The sequence below is a fragment of the Solanum lycopersicum genome, chromosome 12 (assembly GCF_036512215.1).
Source record: "Solanum lycopersicum chromosome 12, SLM_r2.1".
Taxonomy (NCBI): Eukaryota; Viridiplantae; Streptophyta; class Magnoliopsida; order Solanales; family Solanaceae; genus Solanum; species Solanum lycopersicum.
The window spans coordinates 578979-594158 of NC_090811.1; the positions used below are offsets into that span (position 1 = coordinate 578979).

Below are 15180 nucleotides of genomic sequence, written 5' to 3' on the forward strand. Positions count from 1 at the left end.
AGACCAGACTATAATACAAAGTTTAATCAGTTTTGTTATTTAAAAAAATATTTAGACACAGCCTTTTTTGTTTGGATTTATTCAGTAGGTGTGACTTTCTTCTCTGATGAGGTCGAATATGCTGTACTTAAGAAAATATATCTTAATCAACTGACTCATTACATCTACCTAATTACCCTTGCTCCATTTTATATTGCAAAATAAATTTTAATAACTAAATTGATGTATATATACCACAAAGTATTCATTCATCCTATTATTTGTTAACAAGAAATATACTTAGTTTTGACATACTTAAACATATTTATATATTTATTGAATTGATAAAACCATGTGTTACGTACGAATTGTTGGACCAATTTGTACTTTACTAAGAACATGCTTTAGACCTTTTAAGGCCTACTCCAAGTTTATCTCTTGACTGCATCATTTGATAAGACAAAGTGTAATTTGTTCATCTTACAACCCTTTCAAACACACCACACATTCTAGTTTGATAATGGAATTTTATCAGAGTAAAAACGAGGATTAGTCCAGAGTTCATACATTATGACAAATGCACTCAAGGATATAGTTATACAAATGAATACTATTAGTGGTGGACTGAATTTGATATCGTATAAATTTGTTGGAGAAACAAGCAATGGTGTATCACGACCATCTACATCTTTTGTGGTGGTGAAAAATAAGGCTAATAAGCATAAGATGAAAAAATTCATTGTTCTCAATTACAAAAAAAAATAAAATAGATGATTCTAATTAAAATAAAAAAGAGAAGAAAGAACATATATTTTATTTGTGTTACAACCCTTGTTGATCTATTTATACAAGTGTAATTGTAAATATTGTATGCATACAAGTGTCTAATGCCATTGGCTAATCTATAACAAACTTAACCAACTAAAATATTCCTTCACCTATTTACAATTATTTATGTATATATGTCTTCTTTACGTGGGAAAGGATCCTGCCAACCTTCCAATCTAAACACTACATTTCTCACACGTACATTTTACTGCTTAGATTAGTAAATTATAGTTGGTTATGATCTAACAATTAAATATTCACTATAATAAAAATAGCATTAATCATAAATAATTAACGATAAGAATTTAACTGTTGCTAAATATATTTTTTAGAGACCGTAATTACTAGTAACACTTGCATTTTAGTAATCTTTGTAAATGTTATTATATTCAAAGACAACTAACTAAATATATAGACTAAGACCTAATTAAGTATATGTATAGACTTAACAATAACAATAACAATAATCATAATAATAAGAATAATAACAACAACAATCACAATAATATAATATTAGTAATAATAATAATATGAAAAATCATCATTGGCGGCGTTATGACTTACCATGAGATACTCATTTAACTTGTGTTACTACTTGCTTGGACAGTTGAAAATGGTCAAAGATTTTAGGCATCCAACTTGAGTTACTACTCATTTCTTTTATTAATTTTTAATATATAAAAAAATGAGATTCTCTTTAATATTTTAAGCGTTATAAAATGAATTTAAAAGTAATTAGATGGAACAAAAAGTTGGTGAAAAATGTACGGTAAAAGAAAAAATATTCTTTCTTTCTTTCAAGTATATATATTCAAGTGTCTACGATTAAGTAATTTTATATTTTCACTTATAGAATTATAGAAAAATATTTAAAAAATAATGAAAAAGGTAAGATGCATGAAAATAAAGACCTGAGATCATCTAGAAGGGAAAGTATAAATGTGAAAAGTTATGTGCTGGAATTTTTATTTATGCAGTGGACACCACATATAAATTAATATAATCATAACATAAAATATTAGTTGTATGTTTATGTTTTTGGTTTAGGTAATATCTGCAGAGTCGCAAGAATTATTTTTTTATTTGAATATTTATTGAAGCATTTCAAATGTCTTGTTTTAATATTAAAAAATTTATTGCTGATGTTGCAATTCTTTCCTATATGTTATATATTTGACTTTTACCAATAATTTGGTATATGGGGTATGGTAGGTAAGAGTACTAAAAGTGATGGATTATTTTGATGGACTAAGACTTAGGATTGTAATAGTTAGGCTAAAATATAAATGTTGAACTTGAGAAAATGTGTCATTAATAAATGAGTAATTTATGAACAAGAAACATAAATGATAGATAGAGTTGATGAGTCTTGTTTTTGCAGTCAAATAGCTTGAGTGATCCTCCTTGCATTTAGGGGTCTTCACATTTATTTTCTAGTCAGTTATCTTGAGATGTCGTGGGTCTTATTCTGACATTCATATTGAGTAACAGACTTCACATATAGATAGAGTTTAAGAGTCTACTGTCTTTACTTTTCCTTGAGAAGTTTTTGCAAACTATTTAAGTTGAGTATTTACTTTGAGTTTAAATCTTCTAAATTTTCGGATTACAAGACATGTCATCATCATAATTGAATGCAAAGTTTAGACAGAATGACCCTCATCTGTAATCGAATTTTCAGCTACACACTTATATTTCATGGAGGTCCTATTACCCCTGAGCTATTTTAAAATGAAATTTATTTAAACCCTTTGTCGTTTTTATAATCAAAGGTATTTTAGACCCTTTTTTGTTTTGATAATTTTTATTCCAAACACCCACTGAGAAAGCTTCCAATGGTGAAAAATATTGTATAGATAAATAAGATGAAAGAAAGAGAAAGAAGAAAGAAAATTAGAAAAAGAATAGGCAACTCACTCTCTACTCCAACTCAACACTTAAGGGGTTATTTATTCCATTTGAAATAGTTCAGACAGTAATAGAACTCCCGCGTAAAATAAGTTGTGTAGTAGAAAATCTGATAATAGGTTGGAAAACCATTTGGTCATTTTCTCTTTTGTGATTGATTGTTTTTTCAAACGAGTCCGAGATAACATTCTATTACAGAAGCAACCCAGATTGAATCCGAACTAAATCCCACACCGGAAACGAAAAAAGGAAACCCAAACGCAGAATGAAGGAGTATTTTCTACTCCACCACATCCCTCTGTTTGATTATTGAGAGCTGAGGTAACGGTTTGCTTTTCCCTAAAGGAAAACAAAAGAAAGAAGAAAGCAAGAAGTTTCAGTTTTATTGTCTCATTCAGCACAAGAAGGAAATAAAAGTGGAAAAAAATATCATGTAGATTAGCAGAAAAGAAGTGATGGAGAAGGTAAGGGATGATGGTATAGCCTTAGATTTCGAAGTAGGAGATGAAGTTGTTAAGATCATCAACGTTAAGAGCTCTTCCTTGCCATGTCCATTATTAGTATTTTCACCTACTACTGAAGGTTCCTATCCCATTCTACTATTTTTCCATGGATTCCGCCTCCAACCCGACTCTTACAAGTCCCTCCTCCTACATATTTCTTCCCATCAATATATCGCCGTTGCTCCTAAGGTATACATACGGCAACAAACTCACTCACTCTGTATTTCATTCATCAATCAAAATTCATTTTTAAAAAATATGTTTGCAGTTCTCTCTAATGACATCTCGATGCGAAGTAAAAACAGCAAAAAAAGTAGCAGAGTGGTTATCAGCTAAGAAGCTCAACTCTGTGCTGCCAGAGAAAGTTTTTCCAGACATCCAGAAAGTCGCGGTGTCAGGCCACAGCAGAGGAGGTAAAACAGCATTCGCCTTAGCTTTAGCCTATGGATCAGGAGATAGCAAGGGCGAATCCATCGTCACTTCAGGTACCTGAACCTTTTTATCTTACATATATATATATGTGCGCAATTTGAATTTCATATTACATCTTAGGAAGGGCAACCCGAAAACAAAAACAACCCCCTCTCAAAATCTCCGCGCTCCTCGGAATCGATCCAGTTGCTAAAGGCTCCTCTTGTTTCTGCTCTTCCAACATTCTCCAATATATTCCTTACAGTTTCAATCATTCAGTCCCTGTAGCTGTAATTGGTACCGGCTTGTCTAATAGACGAGCCTATGGTGTGTGTCCACCCGATGCACCAAACGGGGTGAATCATGCTGAGTTTTTCAACGAGAGTAAACCCCCTTGTTACTATTTTTTGGCCAAGAATTATGGGCATACTGATATGCTGGATGAAGGGGAAAAAATAATGGGAATTATGAAGAAAAAAGGGAAAAAGGAAACAAAGCACGATCTAAGAAGGACTATAGGAGGACTTTTTGTGGCTTTTTTCAAGGCTTATTTGGAAGGTCAAGCGGATGATTTAATTAATATTATTGAATCGCCTGGGATTCGTTGTCCTATTAAACTTGATCCTGTTATATCTATCGAAGAGTAAGATCATCAAATAAATAACACATCATTTTATTACTACCTCCTAATAATTGATGATGTTTGCATTAATTCTATATTTGTATTGAGTGAAGTATATCTATTGAATAAAAATGTTTGTTTGTTATCCTTTTCATTCATTTCTATATTTTCACTTGGAATACATAAATGCTCGTGTGAAACCAACATGTTGAGCAAATATATATATATTCACCCCTTCAAGTTCAATGATCGAATGTCTCTGATACATATTTGTAAAACAATGATCGATCGAGTACCTCATACTATATATCTTACTAAGAAATAAACGTCTCAAATCTCCGATCCATATATATATATATGTCGTGATCAATCATGTTCTCCACAATTGGTGTAATGCACCAAGAATTCGATTTTTTTGTAACTGATATTTTTGAAGTTGTCAAAAATAATATTTGTTATGTATATTAAATAAGTTTTGTATTAAAGAAGTATGCTTAATAAGATAATAGGATAAGAGCTTATTAAGGGTATAAAAGACATTCAATATTTAAAGAATATTTTAGTATGTTTAATTAGAAATATGTTTAGAGCACGTAGATATAAAAGTTATTCAATATAAATATTCATTCTTTTATAATTATATAAATAGGCAAATAGATAGTTAAATAGTAATTCTATCTAGAATCAAATCTGTTTTTCGAATTATAATTTCAAAAATCATAATTAGACTTTAAGCATTTTAGGAAAATACATAAATAATTCAATTAGAAACAAATCTGGTCAATAAATCACCTAGAACCAAAAAAGAATTCGAATTATAATTTTAAATATCATAATTAGACTTAAGCATTTTAGGAAAATACATAAATAATTCATTTAAAACCAAATCTAGTCCTTAGACTTGTGATTTCAAAAATCACATGAATAAATAATTCACTTAATTATATGGTATTTACACTTCCTTGTTGTGAATAAAATTATGGTATTAACATTAATATTAGGCATCTATAAATAAACCAATAGTCCTTATGTAACTTGCTCAATCATAATTTCTTCTCCCACAAAAAGAAATGTTCTCTATTTTTTTTTCTTGAGTGTATGAAAAATATGGCTCACATTGTTGTGGACACGTTGTTTTAATAAGGTGCTTTAACCGTTTTTGTTCTGAAGCTGAATATCCAACCCCCTTTGAAAGAAAATGAATTTAGTGATACAAATATTAACAGGTACACTATTTCACATTCGAGTAGCCAAAGATGCATCTGTGGCGGATTTGAAAAAAGAAATAAGTAATCAAGAAAATCTTCCAGAGAATCATTTGATTCTCATGTTGGATACGGGACATGGAGATTCTATCATGTTGAATGACGACGAAATTTCCCTTGTGGATTATGGGGTAACAGATGGATCACATTTTTACCTGTTTTTTCAACTTCCAGGTAATAACAATAACAATGATGATAATAGCAATAATGGCGATGGTGATAAGTGAGTATCGTCAATCCCGAGACTCTGATTTCTCAAGACGATTCTGTTACTAGTGCTGCAAAATAGATTGAGACAGATTCAAGATTTTAAGTTAGTGAGTAATAATGTTTTTTTTTCATCAATAAGTGCAAATTATGTTAGTTGCACATTTAGTATTTTTATATTTCATATCGTTAATCTATCTTTATTATCATGTTGTTTGCTTTATTGATATGTTGAAGTTATTTTGTTTTCTTGAAAAATTGTCTTGTTGTTCATTCAATATTGATACGAGTACAATTTAGAATATTGTTGAATCTTTTTTTTTATATTATATACATCCTCCCTCTTTCTCTTTAGCTTGAATAACTTTAAATTAATTTTATTCTATACAAATATTAATGGTAATATTTTGATTATTTATAGAATTAATGAAATTCTTTTATTAGTCGAGAACTCGTTATCATAAAAAATAAAAATATTTATTATAAGTCTGTGTGTCAAATCCTTTCTCCGAAATTCTTCTTGCATAGTAGAATAACTATAATACCTAGTTCGTTTATTTATTATAATATAAAGTAAGATTTAGAGTCATATAATTTTGAATGTTTGTGTGGAAATATTTAACTTACAAGACAGAAGAAAAAATAAAGAAATAGATTTAATTTTCTTGTTTCTACTCCGGAGAATTATGTGGTCTGTATTACAGATTTTACTAATTCTCAACTTCATAGTTTTTTCATAGCTATATCTAAATAATAATCTATCATATGTAAAAAGCATAAAATATATGGTAAAAGGAAATTATATGGTAAAGGATACTAGGAACTTGATGATTAATAAGGCGAAAAATATGTGGTAAGATTATTAGATAAGTTAATAATTAAAAAGAATAGTTTAATAAATAAGGAGTCCTTGAATATATACTACTTGCGGAAAAAAAAAGACAAAATACATTTATGGAGCTTGAAGTTGCAGTGTTAGAGTGGGTAAATGTCCCACACTGATTAAAAAATAGATTAGTGGTTTGTTTATAATGATTAGGGCAATCCTTCTACGTAAGTTAGTTTTAGAGAAAAGGATTCCTTAAATGAATTTGGACAATCTTTCTCTCTTGATCTAACTTTTTGGATTGAGTTAATGAAGTTTCATTCATGTTTGGGCTTCATATTTGCTCTAGTTGGGCATGAGCAATTATTATTGGTTAAAAAAGAGAAGTTATGTATTTGTTCATTCAATAAAGATAAACTACTCGCTAATTTAATACATTAAACTTTCAATATGATTCAAGAAAGGACAGAAACTCAATCTTATCATGTATTTCATAAAAAAATACTTTTATAATTCAAACTCATGAGTTATTAATTATATAGTAATAACTTTATCGATTATGTCAAACATAATACTAATAATCCGTGAAAAATAAGTAATGGGGGAAAAGTTTTTTAATTAGTCAACAATCTCACTATAAAGTGTAGGTCCGTCATTTCCTAAGTAAAAGCTTTTTGTCGACCAAACTACTTTACGGGAGAAATCGACTGGCGTTTTGTAAAGCTTTAGGTCTTTAAGTTTAGTTAATTCCACGAGGATTAAGATTACTTAATTAATTAAGTCACTGATAAACTAAAATATACCTAAAGTAAGTCCACTTTTTCTTGAAAATAATGCTACCAGCAACTAACGGTGGAGTCAGAATTTTTCATTTCAAAAATCAACACACAAATAAGCAATTAGCGGTTCAACATATATATATTAAAAGAGACATTCCGGTACATTAAAATTTCTGCTATGCACAAGGTCTGGGAAAGGGCTAGGCCATAAGGGCATATTGTATGCAATTTTACATTGCATTTCTGTCAGAGACTATTTTCAAGACTTATCAATTCAATCCGGTCACATGATAGCAACTTTACCAATTCAACATATATATAAACAATGTATCATCTTGGCTCTATGTAGCTCCGGCCCAACCAACAACTATTACTTGTAGTTGGTTCAAGATAGATAGTTCAGTGGACAACATTTTTCTTCTGGAAATAAGAAAACTATTCCCATTAAATGTAATCCATTTGCAATTTGCAATTCTTTAAAGTAGGGATAGAATTTTTACGAAAAGAGATGAAAATTCCAAGAAGAGATTTTAATTAAGGAAAAGTAACAACACACACACAAAATTTGTGGTGGTTTTGAGGGAAGTGAACAAAATTAGCCTAGGTAGGATGTTTTCTTAATTAATATAATGACTAATACTAAAATTGATCCCAAATGATACATGTTCACTTTAATTTTGTTCTTTCTTGGACTTATGATGAAGCTGTCAGCAGAGAAATTAGCTAGCCAGTCAGTTCATGTTGTTCCATTGCTTGTGTCCAGGAGTCCATTTTGGGCATTTAGGGCTAAAGTATTTGGACATGACTCGTGAATTCAGTAGTTCAATAATGGGTGCAAATTTCACACACCGCGGTGTCTTGTACTGATTTATTGAAGCACCTAAGCTTATGGCATAGTCCATGAGCTTATCAAATGTACCAACTTCCACAATCCTGATTTCAAGAGGGCCTATAGATTTGTCAGAGGCACGGCCTTGGCGATAGACGCTGTTTAAGGACTCTTCAATTGTGAGACAACAGTCTTCAAAGACAGATGGGTGGACCGGGGTTGAGCCATTCACGTTGACTTCCCAGAATAAGACGTAGTGGCCTGGAATTATGGTTGTGTCCGCGTAGCTAGTGTACTCTGTGACATGAGCATCAAATGGCATCAAGTGGCTCACTGCATTTTTCATGGCATTTTGTAGCTCAACTTCATCAGTCTTGTCAGAATCAATGCTCAAAACTACGTTTTTCCTGCAAATGAAGTTGAATTGAGGCGCCTTGTTTTTGAATCCAGCAACTCGTAGCACATCACCAACCCTGTATCGATAGAGTCCTGAAATCGACAATCCATATTAATTAAACTCTGGTTTGCTAAAATGTGCAACAAAATAAAGTAGCATCACATATATTTACCAGCATATGTGGTGACAACAAGCTCATACTCCTGACCAATCTTGACATCAACTAAATCCACCAATGTTTGTTGTTCATTCTCATTGAGTGATTTGGGCGCGGCGATAGAATCCATGACACCATTATTCCTATGAATTGGCAAGAACTCAAAGTAACACATAGTCGGTATAAGGGTGTAGGCGACATCTTCAGGCTTGCAAAGGGGGTTAAGATTGACACCAAAATAGCATTCAGAGGAAGCATACATAGTGCAAACAAGAGGTAGTCCATTGCTATAATAATCAAGAGTTGGTATATATTGCGACATGGTTCCAGTCACAATAACATCAACATACTTAGTATTAGGCCACAGCCTAGTAATAATCCCTTGCCATGATTTCTTGCTACATTCAGCCTCAATAAAATCAGCCAAATCGGGATCTGGTTTAAGTATTTTCATCACAGCCTCTCTTACTGAGGAATCAGTAATCAATTCAGTATTCATGATACCGGATCGAATATCAGTACAAAGAAGGGACCAGTGCTTCTCTAAGAAGCGGATGGCGCGGATGAAGCCAGAGGCAAAAACCGCGCCAACACGAAGGACTTGTGCATTTTGGCTGAGTCCACAGAGCATTTGGGAATACATGCTCTGGTATGAATCAGGGCAGAGAATAGTTTCATTTGGGCTAGTGTAGTTTGTGTAAGGGTCAGGACGTCTGTTTTTAAAATGAGGGCTATTGTAATAACTTGTTAAAACAGGACGAGCTAATAGGCCTCCCGGGGTCTTAGATTCAGATTTTACAAACAGAAAGTACATTCCTTTGCCCGTCTCCAAATCTGGGACAAAATGACTCATCACAGGCATCAGAAGACTATAAAGCAACGATCGTCTTCCAAGCTCTTCCTCTGTTGTTGGCATCAATTTCCTCTCCCCTCCTGACGTACCAGAACTGCGTATTACAAAAAAAAAATCTCATTTACATTTACCGTAATGGAAAATATCGTAAAAACAAAAAGTATGTAAAAATTAACAACATTCCAACCTTGTCAAGAATTCAGAGACAGGTTGGGAGCACAAGATAGGAGATGTATCACCACTCGCAATGCGGTTGATATCATGCTGAATATCTTCATAACTGATAACAGGCATAACTTTTTTGAAAGTCTCTCTATCAGTATTGCCATTAAGATCAGCATAGCGCTTCAAGTACTCAACGTTGGCATTTCGACAAAGTATTTCAGCAAGGACTCTCTTTTGGATCTCATCAGCTTTGGTGGTAACATCTTCAATGAAATGAAGAGTTTTCTTGTTTTCTTCAGCAACAATAGGGGAATTCTTTGGTGCCTCAGGCATTGTTAATAATGTAATGACTAAAGAGAAAAAGAGTATAGGATGGCTTTAGCCAAGAGTTGTTATCAGAGGGAAACTGATTTTCTGGTGTGGGGGTTGATGAATCAGAGAGGGCTTTATATAGAGAAAGTTTTTTGGTCACACTTGGCTCTCTTCCAAAAACTATACTGCTTTTTAAAAGAAAATTTTCCCTATCCGTATTGGATTCCGACTAAAAGCTTATTTTCGAAAACGTTTCGTTTTTTTTTCTTTCTAAAAAGTTCTTATTATTGAAAAGTGCGGTGTTGAGTACGAGAAATTATCTTTCAGGAGATAGGTATTTGAATGCGCAGATATTTAGTAATGTAAAGATTAGTTATGAGTAACTCTGATATTACTTATGCAAGGATTTGTTATTCTACTTTCTATCATGTATAAAACAATATATAGATTCTCACGTAACTTATACATATAAGTAGAAAAAAAATTCTATTACAATAGGTGGTTAGGGATGTTGCAATGTTGATAATTAAACTCATTATAATTGGGGTTTAATGTTCCTTTTATTGACATGACAACTAAAGAAATTGGAAAGGATGATTTATTCATTCCATTAATAGAAGTTTAATCAGAAAAAGAGTCTAATATTTCAAGAAAGAGAATAGTTTGTTTGATTACGAATTAGGTGGGAAAATAAACCTTCTTTATTTGATTTGAAGCAAAATTTGTTAAAATATAATCGAAAACATTATACAACTTAGAATCCTGTTAAATGTTTAATTTTTTTTTTACTGATAATGTAATTTTCTGCTTTTGGCTACTTTGAAATGTTAAAGAAAATGTTTCTCATTAGTGAAAATATATTTTATTAAAGAAAGTTTTAAGTGTAAAAACTACAGGTACTAATTATGTACTAAACTTCTTTTCTTTAATTATAATTTATGAGTATCTCAATCTTATATTTTATTATTTATTTTAATTCTGTAAAATAATTCAAAAAAAGGGATTTTCCACATTTTTCACCAGAAATAAATTAATACTTTCATTGAAAATCCTTTTCATCCGTACGATGGATTTAAGTAATGATATTTATCGCTAACATGGTATCTAATTAACATTAGCTTAACTATATTTTAATTCAATTAGATAATTGAATCTTTTGACTACAAATGGATTCGTTATTTGTGTCCCAATCACTTTAGTAAGTTAAAAAGTGAATAGCATATTGGTTCTCACCCATAATACTATATAACATTTTTAACTTTTCACAAGATTCTCCTTGCCCGTAATCACTTTTATTATCTTTAATATTAAATGTGGGATATTTAAAGTAGATAAATACATTATTTAAATCAAAAACAAATTAAAGTAGATAAATACATTATTCGAATCGAAAATAAATTAAAGTAAAGAGAGAAATTATTTTTTCCACTTGAGTAAATGGTGGAAGATGGCTATACAAAGGGACAACATACACGTGTTAGAGAGTGAATGCATGTGGTTTTTTGGGGTACTAGTTTCTAACTCAAACAACTCTCTCTTGTTGCTTTACGTTGTTTAAATACTATTGTATACGTAACAATATATTTGCAAATTATTATAAAATGATATTTATATTATTTTTAGTAACAACACACATAACACGCATATATAGAGAGAATAAAGACTTTGAAAGGATCCAGCGGAATTTTGGTATAAATAATTAAATAAATTTATTTTTAATCGATATATACATATATATCGTGAAAATAAAGATGAATGGAGTAAATAAAATACACGAGGGTTAGGCAAAAAGGAAAGATATTAGAAATTATAACCTAACCTTGTTTGACTGTGCATCATAATGAAAGAGACTGTTAATAGAAATTAGATAGATTTGGATTTAGTAGGTGCTAAGTTTGTTTCAATTTATATAACTTAATTATTTGTTTAATGTAAGCGTAACACCTATTTTCATGTTTTAATGAGTGAAAGAATAATCCCTTATTATTATATTTTTAAAAAGTAATGTTGCCATGAATATATCCTTAGAAATAAAAATTAGTTCAAAGTTCTTTAATAATAATATCACAAATTTTGTCTTTAATTATTCTTCTTATTACTTTTTTCAAATATTTGAAAATTATTGTGTACGTCACTATTCGGTGACTATACCCTTATAAAAGTATTCTTAGTAAGAACCCCAAAATTCTCATGATAATTTAAGTTGAAATCTTAGTTTGTTATAAAAAAAAAAACAAATTTTAAAACTATACTATATTTTTTCCCATGTCAATATGTCCTTTTGCTGAAACATCCGTCTCCTAGTTTTAAATATTCATGTGTGTTTAATTTGCTTCAATATCATTGCCACAACATGCATCCCTCCCCTACTTGACCATGCAAGTTTTCTTCCACTTACGATCTGGTATCTACACTGACATTCAACTATATCTCGACTCTGATTAGCAAATTTTATATTTAAGATAAATCATCCTCTAATAAAAGTAACGTTATGCCTAAATGAACTCAAACACAAAACCTTTGATTAAACGTTGAAGCTCACAAGTAAGTGGACAAGCTTACACGAACAATACTTTATGAAATATAGATAAGAGTATTAATTGATTACAACTTCACATTTATTTTCATTGGAAATGCCGGTGGTGAGGGAAGTTTTTTTTTTTTTTTTTTAATAAAATAAAATTGGAAGTCAAATAGAAGGGGGTGCACCAAAATAAAGCAAGTAGGACCACACTCAAGTGGGGAGCTTAGTGCTTGGTGTTGGTGACAACGTGAGTATGTGAGTCAAGGATTTTTGGGGAATGTTTTATATTATATGTACAAAAACAGAAGAATGTGTAGATAAATACGTTACCATATTTTAATTACCATATGATACAATTTTATTTTTTTTGTATGTATAAGAGGGAGACAAGGACAGTAATGCAAATCCTTGACAGTTGACTTCTTTCTCAACTCTTGAGATATTGTCCTTTTATTAGGATTTTTCCATAATTTTGATCGAGAGGATTGGCATCGTTCTAAACAGGCTAACTTCTTATCAAGAATGAAAGAATCTCAATCAATTCATTAGATTCAAAATATTATTATATATTTGAAGATAGATAATTTATATACGTAGAAACAATCGGGATAAGCAAATGACACATAAGATAGTAATCTTAACATACTTATAAAGGGTTGAATTCTCAACAATACTAAAGCATTACACATATATTATTGTGCTTCAAACTTTTTATGTTTAACTAAGTCGATCTTAAAATGTATTTGTCTTAAAATGCTTTTTTTAGGACAATGCCTATTGAAAATATTTTTTCTATTCTCAGTGGTTAAGTTAATGTATGTATATATATATTTTTTTTCTGATTTCACTTGTAATATTTCATCATTGCGATGAAAATTTTGACATTTCTAGAACATGAGTGTATTTAGCGGGAATTAGTCTTTAGTTTTCTTTTAGCATAGTGTCAACACACAATTTTAAAATGTATATACATGAAATACTTGATTTTACTAAGAGACTACAACACATGCCCAATATTTTTCTTATAAATTCGCCAATACATCACTGAGTATATTGTTATTATTATTGTTATTTTAATAAATGATCTATACATATTTCTAAAACAGCTCTTTATAATTATTATTGATTTGGGAGTAAGATAAAAAGGTAATATTTTACCCTTGTGATTAATAGCAACTCAAAATCTGGTTGCAATAATTAATTATACACAAACTTAGGTAAGATTTAGGTATCATATGCTTATTTCATTTTCGACTCCTATAAAATAATACATATATTCTCTATTCTCTCCTAACATATACTTATTTATTAATTATAATGGATTGTAATTAATTTAGTAATAAAACATAAATTTTATGTGCTGAATTTTACAAATAATAGCTAAAATGTTACCTAACATAATACTAATTTAATTAATACATAAATAATTCACTTTGTCACCAACAACATACCTAAACGACTTGTAAAAGAGTTTTTTATTTTTTGATTTTCCACGCAATGTTTGATATTCGTATTAGAGGTCTATTAAATTTAAATTCAAACCGAAAAATTTTACATTAAAAAGAAAAAATATTCTATAATAAAAATGACTCTGTACCGCGAGAACTAAATAGACAGGATATAATATGTATTGCTTGATTGTAACTTAGCAGACCAATTATGTGGTCCCTCAAATTATGTTTCCATTACAACTATATCATTGATTAACAAAGTCGTAGAAGTTTCATTTACTATTTACCTTTAGTACTTAAAGGAGTAATTGCTGCATCGTTAAGTCAGGATCCTGCTTAAATACTGTGACATTATTTTCCTTAAACCATGATTAATTATTTAAGATTAATTAGTACTTTTATTGACTTTTATAGATTCAGATCTACACAAATCTTATTTACACACTAATAAAGTCTTTAGTAAATATGTGTGTGCGTGTTGTGGGGGAAGAAATTTATTTGGATTTTATATTTGAGGTTTAAGGTTTTAACTAGGTACGTATAGGTTGATTTAGATAATTAAGAATAAAGTAACTTTATTGTACTATTGGCTAAATTATTAATTTAAATTAAAAATGAAATCGATAACCGAATTATTACTTATTACAAAATCTTTTGAAAACTGTCAACCCAATAATTCAATACCAATAAATAAAAAGGAAATTTCATAAAATTAAACTTAATATGAGTCTCCTTAGTTACAATTTGCTTAATTGTTTGCTATGGATAATTCATTTGTCAATATACCATATATAAGTTATGTATTTATATATAGGAATTCTTCAGAATTTATATAAATTAAATGTATCATTAGGATAGTTATTACAAGCTTAGGGTAGGTATATATATATATTCTAGGTTTAAATAATTAGGAATCAAATTATACGAATTCTGAATTTAAATCATTAGGCACAAATTATGGACGTGGGCCAGGATATTATAATGGTAAATTAGTGGCGAATAGTATGTTAATTAAACTTTGTTATACTAACTAATTAATTAATATATTTATTTATTCACATTATTTTTCAAAAATAAATAAAAAAATTCAATTAAACTGATTTCCGCACCCCTCTAATTTTATCTTGTGTCCCAAATTGATGTTTAGCTTGCATTATTTTTTAA

The 15180-nt window shown here is 30.1% G+C and overlaps 2 protein-coding genes across 4 annotated transcripts; one reads left to right on the forward strand and one right to left on the reverse strand.

The window, feature by feature from the left end:
* Positions 1-2617: 2617 nt before the first annotated feature.
* Positions 2618-5981, forward strand: LOC101263579 (chlorophyllase-2). Of its 3 annotated transcripts, none has more exons than XM_026028702.2 (3): positions 2618-3407; positions 3487-3703; positions 5478-5981. In XM_026028702.2, the coding sequence occupies exons 1-3, from the start codon at positions 3171-3173 to the stop codon at positions 5741-5743; spliced, it is 720 nt and encodes a 239-aa protein (XP_025884487.1). In that variant the 5' UTR covers positions 2618-3170; the 3' UTR covers positions 5744-5981. The 3 variants fall into 3 exon arrangements, with proteins under 3 accessions (XP_025884487.1, XP_025884488.1, XP_004251483.1); XM_026028703.2 differs by having other exon boundaries at positions 5691-5981; XM_004251435.5 differs by lacking the exon at positions 5478-5981 and adding an exon at positions 3771-4403.
* Positions 5982-7843: 1862 nt separating this feature from the next.
* Positions 7844-10178, reverse strand: GH3-15 (indole-3-acetic acid-amido synthetase GH3.6-like). Its single transcript, XM_004251437.5, has 3 exons — positions 9752-10178; positions 8727-9658; positions 7844-8646 (listed from the first exon to the last, which is right to left on the reverse strand). Exons 1-3 carry the CDS (start codon positions 10060-10062, stop codon positions 8060-8062), a joined length of 1830 nt encoding a protein of 609 aa, XP_004251485.1. The 5' UTR covers positions 10063-10178; the 3' UTR covers positions 7844-8059.
* Positions 10179-15180: the final 5002 nt, after the last annotated feature.